Source organism: Crassostrea angulata, chromosome 2 (genome assembly GCF_025612915.1).
Source record: "Crassostrea angulata isolate pt1a10 chromosome 2, ASM2561291v2, whole genome shotgun sequence".
In the NCBI taxonomy this organism is placed as follows: Eukaryota; Metazoa; Mollusca; class Bivalvia; order Ostreida; family Ostreidae; genus Magallana; species Magallana angulata.
Window position 1 is genome coordinate 47,680,837 of NC_069112.1, and position 20,360 is coordinate 47,701,196.

Sequence of the window (20,360 nt, forward strand, 5' to 3'; positions counted from 1 at the left end):
ACCAGGAGTAATCCGATTTTTTCATCTTTTTATTTTAGTTACTCTTGTTATTGGTTTAAGAGCTCTGCTTTTTACAGGATCTTCTAGCTTTACTTCTGACATTAAAGGAAGACCCACTCGTTGCTTTGCAACGAGCTTTGCTCTAGTTCTTTTTATTTTTTTTTTCTGACTCCTTTTCGGCTTTATAACTCAAAAAGTTTACAACTGATTTTAATGAAACTTTCAGAGATTATGTGCAATTATAATACCTCAAAGTTTGTGAAGTTTCTTGGAAAATGTCACTTCCGTTTAAACGTTACGTCATTTTTAAAATTTTAAAAAAGTCATTTTGTCCGCGGCGTTTCTCAAAAACGCTTTAAGATAGAGGCTTGAAATTTTCAATGCTTATGACTTGGTCGATTTACCTCTGTAATAAGGCTCGAAATGAAAATCGGTTACTTCCGGTCGAAACCGGAAGTGAAACAAATTTTTCGAAAAAATGAATTTTCTGATCGAATCAAAAATGAATACGAGTTTTGTAGAGCTTATTAAGCTGAATCTAACACTGAAAGCCGTTTTAAAATTGGATGATGCATTACAGAGATATCGGGGTTTTAAAATTGATTTTTCCGGAAATTTTGATTCCGCGTCCTTGGTTTAAAAAATAGCGTAATGTTCAAAGTAATATTAACTCGTACCAAAAATAATTGTTAAGTCGTACTTGAGCACATTCGGATTTTTTTTGTTAAGTCGTTCTTACCCTCTTGTTATTCTTCGGTTTCTTTCTATTATTATTATTATTAGGGTCTTCCGTTTCCAACGGAAGACCCTTTTGTTTTTCTACGGTTTCTTTTTTTTCTTATTCTTATTATTATTATTCTTTTTATTTTTTTTCCAACTCAAATATTTCAAAAACGCTTCCATCGATTGTTTTGAAATTTGCAGATTTTATGTGTATCTAAAAGATCTCTAGATTATGAAAAAATTATCTGATGACGTCATCAATTTCGTCAGATATTGACGTTTTTCACGTTTAAAAAAGTGATTTTGTCCGGAGCTTTTCTCATTTTTGATTTAAGATAAAGCTATGAGATTTACAGAGAAGGTAGAACCATCGTTTTACTTATGACATAAGGCTGGAAACTCAATTCGGACACTTCCGGTCGAAACCGGAAGCAAAACCAATTTTTTTGAATTTTCATGTTTTTCAATTTTAAAACTTTTACGTACGTATCTTACAGTATTTTTCATGCTGAGTTCAAAACTGAAATCCTTTTTTGAATCGGACGATGCATTACAGAGATATCGGGGTTTAAAAAATTGATTTTTCCGGAAATTTTGATTCCACGTCCTTGGTTTAAAAAATAGCGTTATATTCAAAGTAAAATTAACTCGTACCAAAAATAATTGTTAAGTCGTACTTGATCACATTCGGATTTTTTTTTTTTTTGGTAAAGTCGTTCTTGAAATCGGAAGGTTTTTGTTAAGTCGTACTTAAAATCATTCGGATTTTGTTAAGTCGTACCAGGAATAATTTGATTTTTTTCATCTTTTTATTTTAGTTACTTTTGTTATTGGTTTAGGAGCTCTGCTTCTTACAGGAACTTCTAGCTTTACTTCCGACATTAACGGAAGACCCACTCGTTGCTTTGCAACGAGCTTTGCTCTAGTTCTTTTTATTTTTTTTTCTGACTCCTTTTCGGCTTTATAACTCAAAAAGTTTACAACTGATTTTAATGAAACTTTCAGAGATTATGTGCAATTATAATACCTCAAAGTTTGTGAAGTTTCTTGGAAAATGTCACTTCCGTTTAAACGTTACGTCATTTTTAAAATTTTAAAAAAGTCATTTTGTCCGCGGCGTTTCTCAAAAACGCTTTAAGATAGAGGCTTGAAATTTTCAATGCTTATGACTTGGTCGATTTACCTCTGTAATAAGGCTCGAAATGAAAATCGGTTACTTCCGGTCGAAACCGGAAGTGAAACAAATTTTTCGAAAAAATGAATTTTCTGATCGAATCAAAAATGAATACGAGTTTTGTAGAGCTTATTAAGCTGAATCTAACACTGAAAGCCGTTTTAAAATTGGATGATGCATTACAGAGATATCGGGGTTTTAAAATTGGTTTTTCCGGAAATTTTGATTCCGCGTCCTTGGTTTAAAAAATAGCGTAATGTTCAAAGTAATATTAACTCGTACCAAAAATAATTGTTAAGTCGTACTTGAGCACATTCGGATTTTTTTTGTTAAGTCGTTCTTGAAATCGGAAAGGTTTTTGTTAAGTTTGTACTTAAAATCATTCGTATTTTGTTAAGTCGTACCAGGAATATTTTTTTCATCTTTTTATTTTAGTTACTCTTGTTATTGGTTTAAGAGCTCTGCTTCTTACAGGAACTTCCAGCTTTACTTCCGACATTAACGGAAGACCCACTCGTTGCTTTGCAACGAGCTTTGCTCTAGTTGTTTTTTCTTTTTGTATTCATACCTTTACAGATCAAAGAGATATGAATCACATTACGAGTCTGAAAGAAAAGACAGCTGATATGGCTGACACTGATTCGTCCAAGATCGATGTGGTTCTCAATCCAAGTTCAAGAGAACATCGTGAGATACCTCCAGAATTCCCAGGCCACCTCTACTTGCCTTCCTTAGGGTCCAGGAGTTTGGAAGATAAGGAATTACAAGGCAAGGAGACATATAATAAAAATTGTTAAATGACATCAGGCATACACTGTGGAGGAATTCTATCGTAATGTTGAATTGTCATAGCTTGCGTACACATTTTTATAGATATCAAAGTCAGAATGCTTCAAGGCAGAAGGTAATGCAAACATTGAAGTTTTGCAGAATGTAAATAACCGGCAAGATATCTGCCAAGAAGAGAATGGGACACACAAGCTCGCATTTACCTAGTGAGGAATTTGTTCCAAGGTACTTTTATAAATTCATGTGTATAATGAATTTTCATAAAAACATTGATGTTCCCATACAGATTCTTATCATTAACTTCTAATTTTAATGTATCTAAATTGTGCATGCTTTTCGGTTCTAGTCAGTGTACATAAAACAGATCAAGACAATTACTTGGTTTTCTTTTTTTCTAATTTAAGAGAAATTGAGAAGTAATAAGAATTTCTTCTATCTGTAAAAATATGTAACAATTCCTATAAAACATTCAGGGCTCAACATTAACACTTATCGGCTTGTCAATGTCCAGGTGATTTTGATTCACATATGTTGTAGGCCTGAAAATAAATATAATGTGTTTCGGTTAACCCAACCTAACCTACAAAATTGCCCTGATCCTAATATTTTAAGATGTCTGTTTTTGTCCGATTATGATTTATATGACACAAACGAAAACTCTTAGGATTTTTTATTTGTATTTGAGCCCTCTGGCTCATGCAAAAAAATATCATAAACCTAGTAACCAAAGTTTTTTACCAGTGTTACCCTACACACAATTTTTTAGGCCCTATTGGACTAGTATATTTTTCAACATGATATGATATAATCAGGAACCTCATAAAGTATCTAAAAAAAAATGAACAATTTTTGTCACCGTTGTAGAAAAAACTTTAGGTATTTAATAAATGTAAGATGAGAGAAATCTGATATTTCAGATAAGATGGAATTGAATTCCATAATATGTAGTCTGAATGTATACATGTAGATCTGAAGTTGAAAACTGGAATAGATACTAATTAAAATCTACTTGTTGGTGATCACAAATACACAACAGTAAAGTAATAATTCTGTACTCTTGTTAATAAAGTAAGAACTTTTTAAATCTGTGAACATTTTTTCTAGAATACTCAAAAAGAAATATTTTATGCTGTCAGTTACCCAGTACTCTTGCTTATAACAACTGCAATTAAAAGATGATTTTCAATATTAAAATAATTTGTGACAATAACGAACCTGCAGGACCAGTCATACACTTATATGGGTATAATTTATGTAGCTGCAACATGATGTATTTTATATTTGAATTTAAGATAATTCTCCTTTCTCTTCAAATTAGTGGGACAAGTAAAAATAGCATTCAAACAATTAAGTGAAATTTGTAATTGCACGGTGGACAAGTGGATAATTTCAGTAAATGTTGAGCCATGAACATGACTACATGATTTTTTAAGATGCAATACCAATACAATGTAAAACTGTTTATTAACTTTGTTTTGTAGTGGAGCTATTTACGGAACAGGAAATGCATTAACGAAATTGGCACTGAGTTATAAAGAGCTGAAAACAGGCAGACATGGTGTCTACACTGACCTGGTAAGTGCTGTATGCAACTTTGTACTTTTTGTTGTTTAAAAAAATAATTCTTTGTAAAGAGGAAGGTACAACTTAATTATTAATAAATTATTTCCTCATTATGCTTAAGGAGAATAGAGTCTATAAAAAGGTACATACATATATAATATATGTAAAATGCAGTTGTCAACTGTTCCTGAATAAGGTAAAAAGAAGAAAAAATTCAATTTTACTATTATGCACTTTTAATGCCAGAGTGTTCAAAATTGCTTGGTTGTTGAATTCTATTCAAAAGAATTCTTTATAATTAGAATCAACATCCATCATTCATATTTTTTTGTTTCAGAGATATGCTCAGATCCTCCTCCGTAACCATGAAGATGAAGAAAGCCTAGGTAGTGGATCATATGGAGTCGTTACCAAGGGTAAAGGGCCCAATGGATTGGAGTATGTTAGGAAAAGGGTAATGATTACTGATGATCAATCTCATGTCAAAGGTTAATTTTATGATGAAAATGAATTAATGTAACATTGAGGTGGAATAACACACCTGGACAATTAATAGTAAATTACTTGATTATGAAAGATATAATGATAAATAAAATGTACATTTGTCAAATAAGCGAAAAAATTGCAGTTTGAGGATAAAAAAAAATGAATATCTAAAAAAATCAATTCAGTAAGAAATAACAAAAAGCCCCAGCAGGATTCGAACTCGGGATGTACATATCACAAGCCTGACACTTTACCCACTCGGTTTTGGAGTAAGTTACATGTTGCCATCGATAAAATTCTTTAAAAAAACGAATTGTTGTTCATACATGCCAACTATCCCGATTTTTGCGGGATTCTCCCGATTTCACGTTGTCAAAAATACAAATCCCGATATCCCGATCGCGATTGTCAAAATACCCCGAAATCCCGATTCTCAGTCCAGATTTCCATCTAAAATTTCAAATCCTGCGCTGCTTGTCTACGCTTATCAATCAAAAAGCGGGATTATGACCGCCATTGCTGTTTACCTGGCTGGATGTGTGAAATGGTGTAATCACCTGTACGCTACCTGTGTCTGGGTGTTTGCAAACCTAATGAGGACCATGCTTGATAGTAATTAATCGGGAAGTCTCGGGATGGATAGCAAAATGCTACACTTTTTACACAAACTTCGACAAGAATGGGGTTACACCACCAAAGAAAACGAAACTTTTATCCCGATATCGGGAGGCAGATTTCCGATTTTCGGGATGACTATCGGGATCGTAATTGGATGACAACCATGTATATTGCCGTGCAATAGGTATGTTTAACTTATACATAGTACAACTGAATATATTTATTGACAGGGTACTCTCATTGTGTACACATGACACAAGGAGAGATTGACAGCTAATTCATTACCTACAAGAAGAATAGATATGTGAAACTTTATGAGTAATATTTTTTTTTTATTTTGAGGGATTTTAGGGTAGACCATGGTGGAATGAATGATGTTACAAAGAACACGAAAACAGCCATCTATCAAGCCACCTGCTGCTACCAACTTCTTTGTGAAATCAAAATTGGAGCAAGATGAAGGTATGAACTAAATTTTTTGATAAGCTAGTAAATACCAGTAATCTCTCTAAAGAAGTTTAAGCCAGGAAACAATTATAAATACTTTCTTTCACTTTTTATAGCAACTTGACCCATAAATGCTTTTTTGATATTTAATTTAATTAATTATTCATTTTATTTTGTAGATGTCACAAGAGCAGAGGTCCTGTTTGCCAACTGCGTTCCAGAACTTAGTGCTTTTTGAACTGCTATACCATACTATTTATTGTTTGTTGAGATTTTAAAGATTGATTTAATAAAGATTGATTTAATATATAAAAATAAAGTTATGTACTTTATTTATGATTTCATTTGAAAGAGGAGATTGTTTGATAAACATATTAGGATAATGATTAATAGATAAAGAAACAGACGAATTTCTGAAAGTTTAATTGTTTATACAAAGCAATTACACGACAAAATGCCGCGAAATTTCCTTCTCGGAAAATGTCGCGCGTTAAATCCCTCATGGAGATTTTCAAAAGTTGGCATGTATGGTCGTTTTGATCAGAGGTCAGCCATTTTGTGATGATGTGTAATTCCACCTTAAGCAATCTAGTTGGAGTGGATCAAAGATCTAATTTTAATCAGATTATAATTATGACAACCGAAATAAGAAAAATATAAAAATTTGATCATTGGTTTAACACATTTTAATTCATCATTTTTCAATAAAAAGTCATTGAAACAAATCCAGAATTACACATGTAGCAAAGTTTTTTTGGACATTGATTTGAGTGTCACATGATTGCGATTGATGTCTAAAAAATATGAAGGGCTTCCATCTCTAACATGCAATGTCTAATTACATTAATTATAATTGGATATTAATTGCAGAATGCATGTGATACTTAAATAAAGAAATAAATAGACAATTTATTGAGTAAGAATTCTCATTGTCAAGTTAAACAAATGTATATAGATTTTTATTCAAAATGTTTTGCAGGTAATGAGAAAGAATTTCCACCCAACAGAGGCCATTTTCACCAATGCAGCTAATCACCCTAATATTGTAAAATTGTATGGACTGTTATTTGACACCAGGATTGCGGAATTAATAATGGACTTTGCAGGTTAGTTATTTAATTATTTGGGTTTCTGTAGTAGATTTATCTTTTAAAAAAAAGGATATTGATTGTTTAAGAATTTGATTATTATGATTATTATATAGAAGTTTGCATTCATGTATCAGTTTTATAGTCCAATAATATCTACCATATTTTTCGGGGCATATGTCGATGTGGGGCATAGGCTGAATTGCTAATTTTTAGACAAAATTCAAGAAAAATCCTTAGACTAGCCGAATTTGGGGATAAGCCGATTTTCAATCGATGATTACTATAGTGAAAGTATGACCGCTGATTAAGGAAGTCATCGTATTAAGTATATACTTTCAGAATATCTATGTAGAAAGTCAAAAGAGTAATTAAAGTTATTAAATTTGCTTAACATATATATTTTAAGCAATTTTTAAAAATTAATCTGTGTTTTGTGGCTGTTTGGTCTCTTCCGTTTTCGTCGGTGTATCGTTACGTATCGTAATTTTACATAGTGTAAATTTAATTGCAACACCAACCTCCGTGGTTCTGTCTGGAAGAACTAAGTATAATATTTTACCAAACCTTTTATATTTTATTAATACCTTATTGCTAAATTTCATTTAATCAAGTTATACTTTGAAAGCTACTTGTAAATACGGGGTATGGCGACCATTAGCTCAACACGTGGTTTCATATTCAAATAGAGTTATCCCCCGTAATCGCTATGAATGAGAAAACGAAATACCAAACATGAAATATTTCGTTATGCAGAGAAGTTGTAATGTTAAAAACACAGTTAATGCAATGAAGTGTAACGGTGTACACTACATGCCCCCCGGGCTGTGTTTTAGTCACGGGTTTCACACCTTTGTATATACACACGACACCAGAATACCGTTATTTCATCCAACAGAAAATTACCGGTAATTGTAAAAACACAAAGCATTTGATTTATTCTACACCCAAGACCAGTGATACCCACGAACGCATACATGAAGAATTCACAAAAATTCCATCATATTACATTCTACCCGGTTTCGTTTTCTTTTTTACTACGCAATAATAGTTTCCAGGGTTCATACACGAACGTGGGAAAAAAAGTCTTTTGATTGGGGTTGTAAAGAAATACCTCGTACAGTACTGTACATTTTATTACTCACGATGTCATTACAAAAATTATCAACGGGACAACTATCGAATAATAGTTCAAACAGATGGAAAAAACCCAACCCTCATAATAAACTGCTACAACAGTACAACGGATAAAAACAGTGGATTTTATATTTTACTGTTAAATTTTTTCAATTTTGAGTCTAAGATTAACCGATCCCGGGGGATAGGCCGGGGCTCGCTCATCGGAGAAAAAAAATATCGGCCTATTATAAAAACTATTGGGAAGGCCATAGTTTATTTATGAAACTTCAGTTTCTTATGTCAAGTATTTGTTTCATGCACCAAATACCTTTGATTAAAAATCTGAGTATATTGGCGCAACAGTCATTATTTGGGAATTGTGTATAACTATCTTGAGAGATCTGAAATTTAAACAGCTTATAGATAATTTTTCTCTTATTTGATTATATTAAAACACCTTTCAAGCCTTTTTTGTTTTTGATTTAACAAAATCTAAGTGCTCAGATGAGTGATGTTGCTCATGTGCTCATGTGCTTCTTGTTTAAATGTTTTCTTTTCAAATTGGCTATCAAGTGCTCTAACAAAGGGAAGAAACTCTGAAAAAAAAATGTTATTTTCATACTACTTTCAGGGCAATCGCTGCAAAGCCTGATAACCACAAAGTCTTTAGACAAAGACATCATCTTATCCCTGATTTTGGACATCTGTAGCGGTCTGGTTTTCCTGGAATCTAAAAACATGGTTCACCTCGACATTAAGCGTATGTGTTTTTGATTGTTATTTTGACATTTTAAAATTAATTATCAAAACATGAGTACCACTATTCATTTTAAGATACTTACAAGGCTCAGTGATGATAGGTTTTAAATAGTTGGTATATTCTTGACTCTTTCTTGTCCATGGATAGATGAATTTATCAGCACTGTGTTAACTTATACATCTGATAATTGTCATTACTCTGAGGGGGAGATGGACCATGTTGATGCACAATCCACTAATTTACTAAATATCATTTTTTTTACACAATTTCCACATATTTTATATCTCAGGAAAATGTGAACTGTTGGGGAAAAAAAGCGTTCAAAAGTAAATAAATTCATATGACAAGGAAAAAAGAGTTTTTGTTTGGCCAAACATAAATTATTGAGTTTTAGCATAGGATCCAGCATGAGCAAGCAGCCTCTCGTTAAAACCTGATGTTTTCAGGAACTTACGTTATTTGCATATTTTTCATAAGATGCACTCTTTGTATTAAATTATTTTTGGACCACAAGTACCTTCAAATCGTCAATCACACGGACACTATTTTTAGACAGCAATTGTAATCACCTGACACTCAAACCAATGTCCAAAATAATCCAGTTTCATTTCAGGTGTAATTCTGGATGAATATTTATTATTATACTTTCATGTTAAATACTGAAATCTGATTGGTTTAGATGCAGTTGGTAATCACTTCTATTACCCTCAGCGTTAGCAACACACTTGGCAACGGGTAACACAACGAATTGTTTCATGTGCGTAAATTATGCGCGTACGGTTTGCCGTAGAATTCACTTCATTTTTATATAAAAACAGTGAAATTTTTTTTTAAAAATAAGACATTCAGTATAATAAAATAAATAGTGCCTGTTTGGGAGGGTAAATGTTGAAATTGACACCCCTCAAAAACCATTATCAACCTCCACTTCACGTCGGTTGACAATGGTTTTCTCGGGGTGTCAATTTCAACAGTTACCATCCCAAACAGGCTCTATTTATATAATGGCATGTGAGCTGCTACATGTAAATGATGACAAAGAATGTGTGAAATCTCAAAAAAAGTTCTATTTCTTCTAGCCATAATCAAAAAGTAAAACTCCTTTTTAAGTCATTATTTTACTTTAAGTATAGTATAGGGTAGAATTTTATTTATGACCATTTATATTATGATGTACCTGTCATTGTACATACAAATGGAATTCGATGATAAATAAAATGAAATTTAAATCTGATGATATACATCAAAATTGTGTACAATTGTAGCGAGTAACCTCTTTGTACACGTGGACGACAGAAAAGAATACAGATTAAAGATAGGGGACTTTGGCTCTGCTCGAATGCCAGAAGAGAAGAAAGAAAAGATAGCCTGGACAACTCTGTACGGTGCCCCAGAATTGGCTCAATTAAATCTAAAGCAGATTGGCCATCATAAAAAGGAAGAGAAACCAATTCAAAACTCGGTGGAGGAACTAAAACTGAGCCTGCAGCCAAAAACTGACATGTTCTCTTTTGGTCTAGTGCTTGGTTTTATGTATAGTAAAGAGAAGCATCATCTGCTTTCTATACTTGTTCCAAAGGAAAAATCTTATTCCCATGAACTTAAAATAAAAGAATATGTAAGAACCATTTTTAAAGTTTTGAAGATTGCGAACAAATTCAACATTTGCTGATATAATTATATATGATTTCCATGATAAATCTTAAGGAAATAAGATTATGTAATTCAGATAGATTTTCTGTATATATATGATGCCTTAACAATAGTCAAAAACAAGCAAATTAAATAATCTTAGATGCTAGTTTAGAAAAGTAATTTTATTTTTAATTATTTTTAAATTTTTATTTGACAGTTAGCTTATCAATCTTTGTATGAAGCTAAGATATTTCCTAAGTTGATTCCCTGCTCTGCTGATTGGAAGATGCAGAAAATTGTAGAGGGAATGCTTGAATTTGATGTGAAGGATCGTTTGTCAGCCACTGAAACAATGAAGTATTTAGAAGGTAAACCTTAATTATCCAAGTACATCTGTACTTGTTCAACTCTCGAAAAGGTGATATTATTAGTATCCATGTTCACTTCTCCTATTACAACTCACTAAAGTCTGTTCCAAGTTATGTTTTCCATTACATTTGGACGATTTTTAATAAAAATTAAAAAAAAAACACTGCTTAAGAAGTGCTATTGATATCGATGAAAAGGAAAATATCCATGATAGCTTCATTTTTCACCCAGAAAAATTCACAGGGATGAAAACGGATTTCTTACGGAGATTTATGATGGGAAATGTTTTCATCTTTTCTACATTGGGAAGTCGCTCGAAATAACTTGCACAATTATATTGAATGCAACTACTTTTATACTCTGCTATACCCATATCACCCTCCAGAGCTGATAACGATCCTGCAAGGCTGATATCGATATGCAGGGCAGATCAGGATCAATATCATACTCCTTTTGGAAGTCCGTTGTGGGTTTTTTTTCACTTCATAATAAAATATGAGCCGTTAGAGAAAAAAAAAAATATTTGTATTTGTTAAGTAATGAGACATTGTTTTTATGATTAAAATCAAAGTAGAACTGTTGTAGAATTTTGAAATTTATTGTATTTATTTACAATGCTTCAGAAATGCATTTCTATTGATCGAATGAAATTTGTCAGTCAGTCGTAGAGATATAAGCAAGATAAGAGATTCACAATTCTTTGTTATGTAAACAGGATCGTGCCCTGTTTTTGTTTACATAGGTTAATTATACCAGTAAAAAATCTTGTTCAAGCTGATTTGTCTATCAACCAATTCATCTTGAGCATTGTTAAACAATTCCTAATGTTTATCATACTCATTTTAGGTCTAAAACTGAAATTTTCACTTCAACATACAAAATGTAAACAAAAGTTTTGTTTACATAACAAAAAATTATAAGCTATGTAACTCGCATATAGCTCAACGACTGACCTCAAATTTTAGTTTGATTTTTAAAGTGCCTTAATGAAGCATTGTAAACATAAAAATCGGAGAAATAATTTTTGACCAAAATTGTGACCCTGCCCCTTTTAATTACACAATGTATTTCGATTTGGGCTCTTTTTTTTAGTTACCTGAGCTGAAAGCTCAGGTGAGCTATTCTGATCACATTTTGTCTGTCGTCCGTAAACTATTCACATTTTTAACATCTTCTCAAGAACTACTGGGCCAATTTCAACCAAACTTCGCACAAATCATTTTAGGCAAAGGGAATTCAGAGTTGTGAAAACCCGTTTTCAAGGGGAGATATTTAGTCAGAAATTAATGAAAACCTTCGAGAAATTTCCAAAAATCTTCTTCTCAAGAATCATAAAGCCAGGAAAGCTGAAACTTGTGTGGAATCATCCTCAGGTAGTGTAGATTCAAAGTTGTGAAAATCATGATCCCTGGGGGTAGGGTGGGGCCACAATTGAGGGTCGAAGTTTTACATAGGAATATAAAGAGTAAATCTTTAAAAATCTTATTCTCAGAAACTAATCAGCCAGGAAAGCTGAAATTTGTGCGGAAGTATCCTCAGGTAGTGTAGATTCAAAGTTGTTAAAAATCATGATCCCTGGGGGTAGGGTGTGGCCACATTGGGGGGGGGGGTGTTAAAGTCATACATGTAGGAATATATAGAGTAAATCTTTAAAAATCTTCTCAGAAACTAATCAGCCAGATGATTCTTTATAATTGTTAAGACTGTGGCTCCAGGACAATTCTTTGGCCTCACAAGAAGGTTCAGAGTTTGATGTAGCTTTATATCCCATATATAAACAATTGTTAAGGATCTTTTTGAGAATTGCAATACTCAACGTGTGATATGACTATAAAATCATCCTGTTAGAAAATTGACTAATGATTATAAATATAAGAATATCCAGGGGAAAATGGATTTTTTTATACAGGATCTACATGTATTATTGTACATTGTCTGTATTATGACTTCATTAAGCTGATTTTATCATGCCTGTTGTTCCTTAGGTGAGCGATGTGGCCCATGGGCCTCTTGTTTTTACATTTATTCATATTGATAAATGTTACTGATGTTTTATATATTGTATTTATTTATTCTGGTCCTTTACAGGGATTTTTATACTCAGGTGACTATTAAGAACCATTTATATTTTGTTTATGAAATTTAAATTTTACCTGCAAAAATAATTCTATTTTTACAGAAGTCGCCAATGAAAGACATATACCCACTGGAAATGGAGACAAGTTTAAATGTGAAAAAGTCTGGAAGAAAGAGGAGCCACAATCACTTGCACCTCAGGTAAGGGAGTGGGGGAGGGGTCCTTTATTTGTTCAATTAACTTATTAATAAGATAATTATGTATTTTTAGAACCTGTTTTATATAACACTGTAGATATATCCTATATCATGTACATAGGGAGTAGGGACTGATAGCGCTTGAATGCAGATTTTTAAATAAGTTAACTTGTATTAGTCAAATTACCATTTACTCTTGTTGAAATACACAAAGAACTTTATGCATGATAAAGCGTTATGTGCCACAGAAATCAAAGTTGTGAATAGGGCTTTAGAAATTTGTTGAAAGATAGATTAAATTCTTTATAATTCAAGTATATAAAGATACAATTGTCTGATCAGTGAAATGAAATTTGGTATACAGGTGTTAATCATAAAATATCTAGGTCAAGTTCGATATTGGGTATGATCGAGCAATTTTCGACAGTTATGCCTCTTAGACTTATAAGAATTCCAATTACTTACAGTTTCTGCTCATTTTATTCGCAGAGGATGAACATATTGAAATGAAATTTGGTATACAGGTTTATCATGATAATACCTAGGTCAAGTGCGATATTTGGTACAGTGGAGCAATTTTATTCAGAGTTATGCCCCCTGGACGTAGAAAATTTCCAATTATTTGTAGTTTCTTTCCATTTTCTTTACAGATGTTTCAATTATTTACAGTTTCCATTCAGCTTCTTCATAGGTGTTTCAAAAGGAGGGGGCATAAGTGTCTCAAATAATCTGTATAATATATAGTTTTAGCTCACCTGAGCTGAAAGCTCAAGTGAGCTTTTCTGATCTTTTTTTTACCAGCATCAGGCTGTCTGTCTTTCCATCTGTCTATAAAGTTTTTTACATTTCGACTTCTTATCATGAATCACATGGCCAATTTCAACAAACCAGGCACAAAGCATCATTGAGTGGATGAGATTCAAGTTTGTTAAAATGAAAGGCTACTCCCTCTTTTAAGGGGAAATAATTAGGAGTTATTGAAAAGGACTATGTGCGGTATGGTCAAATATCTGCCTCCGATTTCAACCAATTTTTAATTAGTATCGTATAAAAATGAAATCTTCACAAATCATTGTAAAGAGGATTCCTATAACTTTACTCTTGATTTTAGTCATCATTGCTCACTCGCTGTTTATCTATGACGTCACTTAAATGACCTAATTCCTGCAAATTTGCAAACAAATGAAGATATTCTTATTTTTGCTCTATATTTTGCATTCGGAAGTATAGAGCGCAGGTCTGCTCAAGTGCGATTTTAACATATGCTTTTCTTCAGATAATTATACATATCATACTAAAAAATGGTACTTGAGCAAGCCTGCGCTCGATGTTTCCCAGTCGAAAAACTATCGGAAATCACCCATATTTTGCTACAAAACATCAATTTATCAAAATAATGCAATATTCATGACGTCATTTTTACATTATGACGTCACTGTGGTGATAACCTTTTACACCTTTATTTCCAATATGATTTTAACTATCTTTCACCTTATTTTAAAGCTCTCTCTGAAACTTTGATTTTGGGGGGCAAAAATTGCATAAAACCGCACTTAGTCCTTTGTTGGTATTTTTCAAATTGTATCTTTAACAAGAACCATTTGGCCTGAACAGCTGAAACTTATGTGGAAACATTCTCAGATGATGCACAATCAAACTTGACAAAATAATGATTCCAGGGGTAAGGTTGGACACAATTGGGAGGGGGGGGGAGGTTCAAATTTATTTCCTTTTACTGTTTCATCCAATTTTTGGGCACAATCATTCAAAGTGGTATACAAATCCCTAGCTTCTTATGGAAAAAATTGAAAAATCTTCTCAAAACCATTAGGCAGAAAAGCTGTAACATTTGTGGAAGCATCTTCCGGTGGGACCACAATAGGGGGTGAAATAATTAGAGAAATCGTTTCTTCTCAAAAATCATTTGGCCAAAAGTGCTGTAACTTGTGTGGAAGCAGTTTCAGGTTGTATAGATACAAGTTTGTTCAGACCATGATCCCAAGGGCAAGGTAGGGGCCTCAATGGGGAGGGGGGGGGGTCAAATAATTACATGGGAATGTAAAGTCTGAAATATCTGACAGTTTTTAACAGTTTTGATATTAAAATGCCAGGACAATGTCAGAATTGGTGCCATTACGAAAACTGGAAATTCACCACCTCTAACTGGAAGCAGCATTCAAGGCTCGATTTTTAATAGATATATATATACACTCAATAATACAGCTTAAAGTATAATTTTACTGCACATTTTGATAATCACACTGATAAACAATAGTGTTGTTGACCTATTTTCTATGAGATTTCAAAAATGCACGAATTCAAAATAAATCTAAACAGTTATCCATAAAAGCCATATTAGTGTGCAGTAAAATCATCGTTTTATAAATTGGTTGTGAGTGAATCATTTGATTCAACTCGAAAATATTTAAAATTGAGCTGAAAGTGCCGCCTCCAGTTGGAGGTGGTAAATTTCTAGTTTTAATGAGGGCGCCGGTTCTGACTTTTCCTGGCAAGTAAAATATCAAAATCGTTAAAAAAGCCAGTAAAACGTCAGATACTTCGAGACATGGGAGTGAATAGAGAACAATTCAAAATTTTCTTTTCAAAAACCATTTTGCCAAAAAATGCTGTGGCTTGTGTGGAAGCATTTTCAAGTGGTTTAGATTCAAGTTTTCTCAAATCATGATGTTGAGGTATGGTAGGGCCACAAGGGGGTTGGGGGGGGGGGATAAGTAATTAAATAGGAATATTTAGAGAAGAATTTTCTTCTCAAAAACAATTTTGCCAGAAAAGCTGTAACTTGTGTGAAAGCATGTTCAGGTAATGTGAATTCAAGAAAAACAACGTCTTTTAAACAATTCTGAAACATCATAGTTATGAGGATATCTGCATTATCCATATTTTTAAGAAAATATTGCTCCAGAAAACGAACTCGGTTTTTAGCCTTTTGTTGATTTTGAGGAAAAATGAAAATAATTGATGGGCCAAAGTACAAAAGAGTGACACATGTATGCCTGACAGTATATTGAATAGCTCTTTAACATATCACGTGACAAAATTTTCCAGGCAAATGTTTTCATCGATCAAGTGAGTAAGGTTATTAAATGTCACACGAGTTTACATCAGGTAAAAAATTATTTAAGGGAAGACAAATTAAGTTTTTCACTATGGCCTAAGCGACTTTTGCCACAGAGTTCAAACACATTGTCGGAAACCCACGGTATTTATGTGTCGTTCCCCTTTACATTAGTCGGTAATGGAGAGGAGGACACGTAATTAACTGGATTTCCGACGATGGTTCAAACACTGTATACTGGCTTCTAGACTATCTTGCAATCCTCTGTCTGTCAATCTTTGTTTACTTTCACATTTGAGATAAGAGCTGTGAATTTGGTATATCCATAGAGCTTAGCATCGCAGCACTGTTAAGGCTTACTATGAAAATATCAGCAGATTTAAACGTTTATAAAACGATGTATCTTTTATTTCAAAATATTTATGCAAAGTTATTTTATCATTATATAAATGTGATATTAAATGAAACAGTATAGTAAATGCTACTTTGTATGACACTTAGTGTGGTCCCCTGAATTGGTAGCCACGTGACATTTGTTGATAATTCTCGTGAATGGAGGTCGTAAACAAATTTAAATATTACAAGGACATACCCTTACTAGTATTTGAATTTAAATTTAAGTGATAATTAAATTCTTTTTTTAGTAGATTCTAAAAAGTGCTGCTGCATTGTATAGAGTTCATCTTTTATTAGAATAAATAAATGGAATTTATATGACCTTCGCTTAATATTTTATGTATTTATTAACTCATTCTATAGATTTTATCGAAGAAGCAGCACTTTTAATAAATTAAACATTCCCTTAATTTATATCCAAAAGATCGTAATGATCTGTTTAGCGTATGTCCTTGTAAAAAGCGGATTTTGATAGGCTTCCCGGTGTCAAACAACTAGAACTTGTACATTAAACACTCTAGAAAAGAAATAATACACGCTCTAAAAAATAATCAAAGGATGAATCAAAACAGGTATAATAGATAATATTTAATGGTATAATAACTGTTTAAAGATTATGCTCTGTTAATTTATAAAATGCATTTTTCCATGTTAAAAAATTCATTGATCCGCCTCTCTCTACACAAAATATGCCTCAAAATTTACAGTATGACGTCACATCGACAAGTGCACTGCGATCAGTCGGTTGTTCATATTTATCGTTGTTTTGACTTATTTTACTACAAAGTTGCATGCATAGGTAATTTTTAATGTTTCCGTTCCCATAACAATCGGAGACTACTTTATTTACCAGCATTTTTGACGACTTGTTATTTTGTATGAAGTCATAGTTAACATTTCCCATACTTTCTGGTCGGCGTGACCATTTGATTCTCTTGAGAAAAGTGGGGCCACAAAAGAGGGGGGTTTTCAAATAGAAATAGATAAAATCTTCTAACAAATACTAAAACAACCAAAAGGGGCTTGGTATTTACCATAAAAATATTTGCTGATTTTTTAACTTTCTGTGCAAGATTTACTGTACTTATTTGCCTAGATATTTTGAATTTGATACTTTAACTCTGATTTGATCAGAGTTATGGCTTTTATTCCTCAAGGTAGCGATGTGGCCCATGGACCTCTTGTTTTAAGAAGTAGGTCTAGATTTGTGCTCCCTGGATTTGTCATAGTATTATTCAGGTCTAATGCTATACCGTTCGCGTTAGTGTCACATCCAGACCTGCATTTTGATGCAGATCTTGTATCTTACTTAATTACTTGTCATACCTTGCATGGATGATGCATCTGGACCAATTTATGGACTTGAAAGACATGGATGCTGGATCTTGGCCATTAATTTCAAATGCTAGAGGAGGTTAAGGTTTTGTGAGCATGTTAAAGTTTTTGGAGCAGATGCCCTTTGATAGCCATTTCTATGTTGCCACTGGTCCCAACATCACCAAACTACGCATGATACTAATGCACCTGACAGACCTGAATGCTGAATCTGATCTATAGGTTTCGGATGCTGGATGAGGTGAAGGTTTTCTGAGCTGGTTAAAGTTTTTGGATCAGGTGTCCTTCGATGACTATATATTTCTTATATTTGGTCCTAACTTGGCCAAACTTGCACGGATGATACATCTTATGATACTTACGCACTTTACAGGCTTGAGTGCTAAATATGAGCCATAGGATGGATGAGTTTAAGGTTTTTGAGCTAGTTAAAGTTTTTGGAGCAGGTGATCTTTGATAGTCAAATCTGAATTATTGTTGGTTCAATCTTTATCAAATTTGGAAAGATGATGCATTTTGTGATTTGGATGCACTCCACAGGTGTGGATGCTGAATCATAGCCATAGGTTTCGGATGCTGAAGGAGGTTTAGTATTTTGGAACAGGTCACATGTTTACAAAGATAATAGTACATGTACTATTTCAAACCTGCATGGCTGATTTAACTATATATATATATATATTATCTAGATGCTTAGGCAGGTTTCACATTTTGGAACAACTCAAAAAGTGTTAGGCTCTGTTTATAAAATGAAGTAAATTTTGTTCGTACCTAGTCAGACTTATACTATGAATGTGTAAATAGATATAGATTCAGATACAGAGCTTGATCTTGATAATCTGGATGCTAGAGCAGGTGTAAGTTTTTAAGTACGTGTAGTTTAACTGTTCGAATAAAAAGCTGCCCCAACTAACTTTCATGAATCATGTAACTTTGGATTTGAGACTTTAATAATACCCCCGCTCCGAAGGAGAGGGGTTATACTGTTTTACCCTTGTGTGTCTGTCTGTCTGTCCGTCTGTCTGTCCGTCCGTAACAAAAATTTCTGTCGCATTTATCTCAGCAACTATTTATCGCAGATGCTTGAAATTTTAACACAGTGTTTGTTAAGGCATGCCATATCGTGGGATATATTTTTGTACCAATCGGACGTCAACTTCCTGTTAAATGACGACTTTGCTTATTTTTTTACCAAAATTTTCAAACAAATTTGCGTCAAAGAATTCTCAGCAACTATTTATCGCAGAGTATTTGTATAGGCATGCCATATCGTGGGATATATTTTTGTACCAATCAGACGTCAACTTCCTGTAAATTGACGACTTTGTTTATTTTTTGCCAAAATTTTCAAACAAATTTCCATCAAAGAAATTTCAGCAACTATTTATCGCAGATGCTTGAAATTTTAACACACTATTTGTTTAGGCATGCCATATTGTGGGATATATTTTTGTATCAATCGGACGTCAACTTCCTGTTAAATGACGACTTTGCTTATTTTTTAACCAAAATTTTCAAACAAATTTTCGTCAAAGATTTCTCAGCAACTATTTATCGCAGATGCTTGAAATTTTTACACAATATTTGTATAGGCATGCCATATTGTGGGATATATTTCTGTACCAATCGGGTGTCAACTTCCTGTTAAATGACGACTTTGTTTATTTTTAGCCAAAATTTTCAAACAAATTTTCGTCAAAGATTTCTCAGCAGCTATTTATCGCAGATGCTTGAAATTTTAACACACTATTTGTTTTGGCATGCCATATTGTGGGATTTATTTTTGTATCAATTGGACGTCAACTTCCTGTTAAATAATGACTTTGTTTATTTTTTGACAAAATTTTCAAACAAATTTTCGTCAAAGATTTCTCAACAGCTATTTATCGGAGATGCTTGAAATTTTTACACAGTGTTTGTTTAGGCATGCCATATTGTGGGATATATTTCTGTACCAATCGGACGTCATCTTCCTGTTAAATGAGTACTTTGTTTATTTTAGCCCAAATTTTCAAACAAATTTTCGTCAAAGATTTCTCAGCAGCTATTTATCGCAGATGCTTGCAATTTTAACACACTATTTGTTTAGGCATGCCATATTGTGGGATATATTTCTGTACCAATCGGATGCCAGCTTTCTGTTAAATGTCGACTTTGTTTATTTTGCATATTTACATCAGAGCGGGGGTATCACTAGTGAGCATTGGCTCACAGATATCTTGTTAAGGCTAGCTTCAGATATAGAGCCTGGTCTCTATTATCAAGGATGCTGAAAAAATCACTTGCCTCACTCAAACTTGCTCCATGGTGTTTGTTGATAAATAATATAACATGATTCAGGACTGTGATATTGTACTGTATGATATGATTCACTATTGTATTATATATAGTACAATATTTTATCATATTATGTTACATTTTAAAATATTAATATGATATTGTATTAGGTTTTGGTTTTTGGTTTTTTTTTTATTAATATATGATATTGTGTCATATGATATTGTAATA

The 20,360-nt window shown here is 32.9% G+C and overlaps 1 protein-coding gene and 1 long non-coding RNA gene across 3 annotated transcripts; both read left to right on the top strand.

Moving 5' to 3' along the window:
- The first annotated feature begins 4,171 nt into the window (after positions 1–4,171).
- Positions 4,172–10,439, top strand: LOC128174428 (aurora/IPL1-related protein kinase 2-like). Its single transcript, XM_052839989.1, has 5 exons — positions 4,172–4,261; positions 4,587–4,703; positions 6,780–6,906; positions 8,639–8,767; positions 10,033–10,439. Exons 3-5 carry the CDS (start codon positions 6,783–6,785, stop codon positions 10,437–10,439), a joined length of 660 nt encoding a protein of 219 aa, XP_052695949.1. The 5' UTR covers positions 4,172–4,261; positions 4,587–4,703; positions 6,780–6,782.
- On the top strand, positions 5,317–6,181 carry LOC128171992 (uncharacterized). Of its 2 annotated transcripts, none has more exons than XR_008242178.1 (3): positions 5,317–5,537; positions 5,696–5,815; positions 5,980–6,181. It is a non-coding gene; the product is annotated as an uncharacterized LOC128171992 (long non-coding RNA). The 2 variants fall into 2 exon arrangements; XR_008242179.1 differs by having other exon boundaries at positions 5,318–5,537; positions 5,705–5,815.
- Positions 10,440–20,360: the final 9,921 nt, after the last annotated feature.

Excerpts from the sequence above, each read along its gene's own strand:
- LOC128174428 (XM_052839989.1), top strand. The coding sequence starts at position 6,783 with ATGAGAAAGAATTTCCACCCAACAGAGGCCATTTTCACCAATGCAGCT. Across the intron at positions 6,907-8,638 it reads ATTAATAATGGACTTTGCAG|GGCAATCGCTGCAAAGCCTG; the intron begins GTTAGTTATTTA and ends TACTACTTTCAG. Across the intron at positions 8,768-10,032 it reads GGTTCACCTCGACATTAAGC|CGAGTAACCTCTTTGTACAC; the intron begins GTATGTGTTTTT and ends GTACAATTGTAG.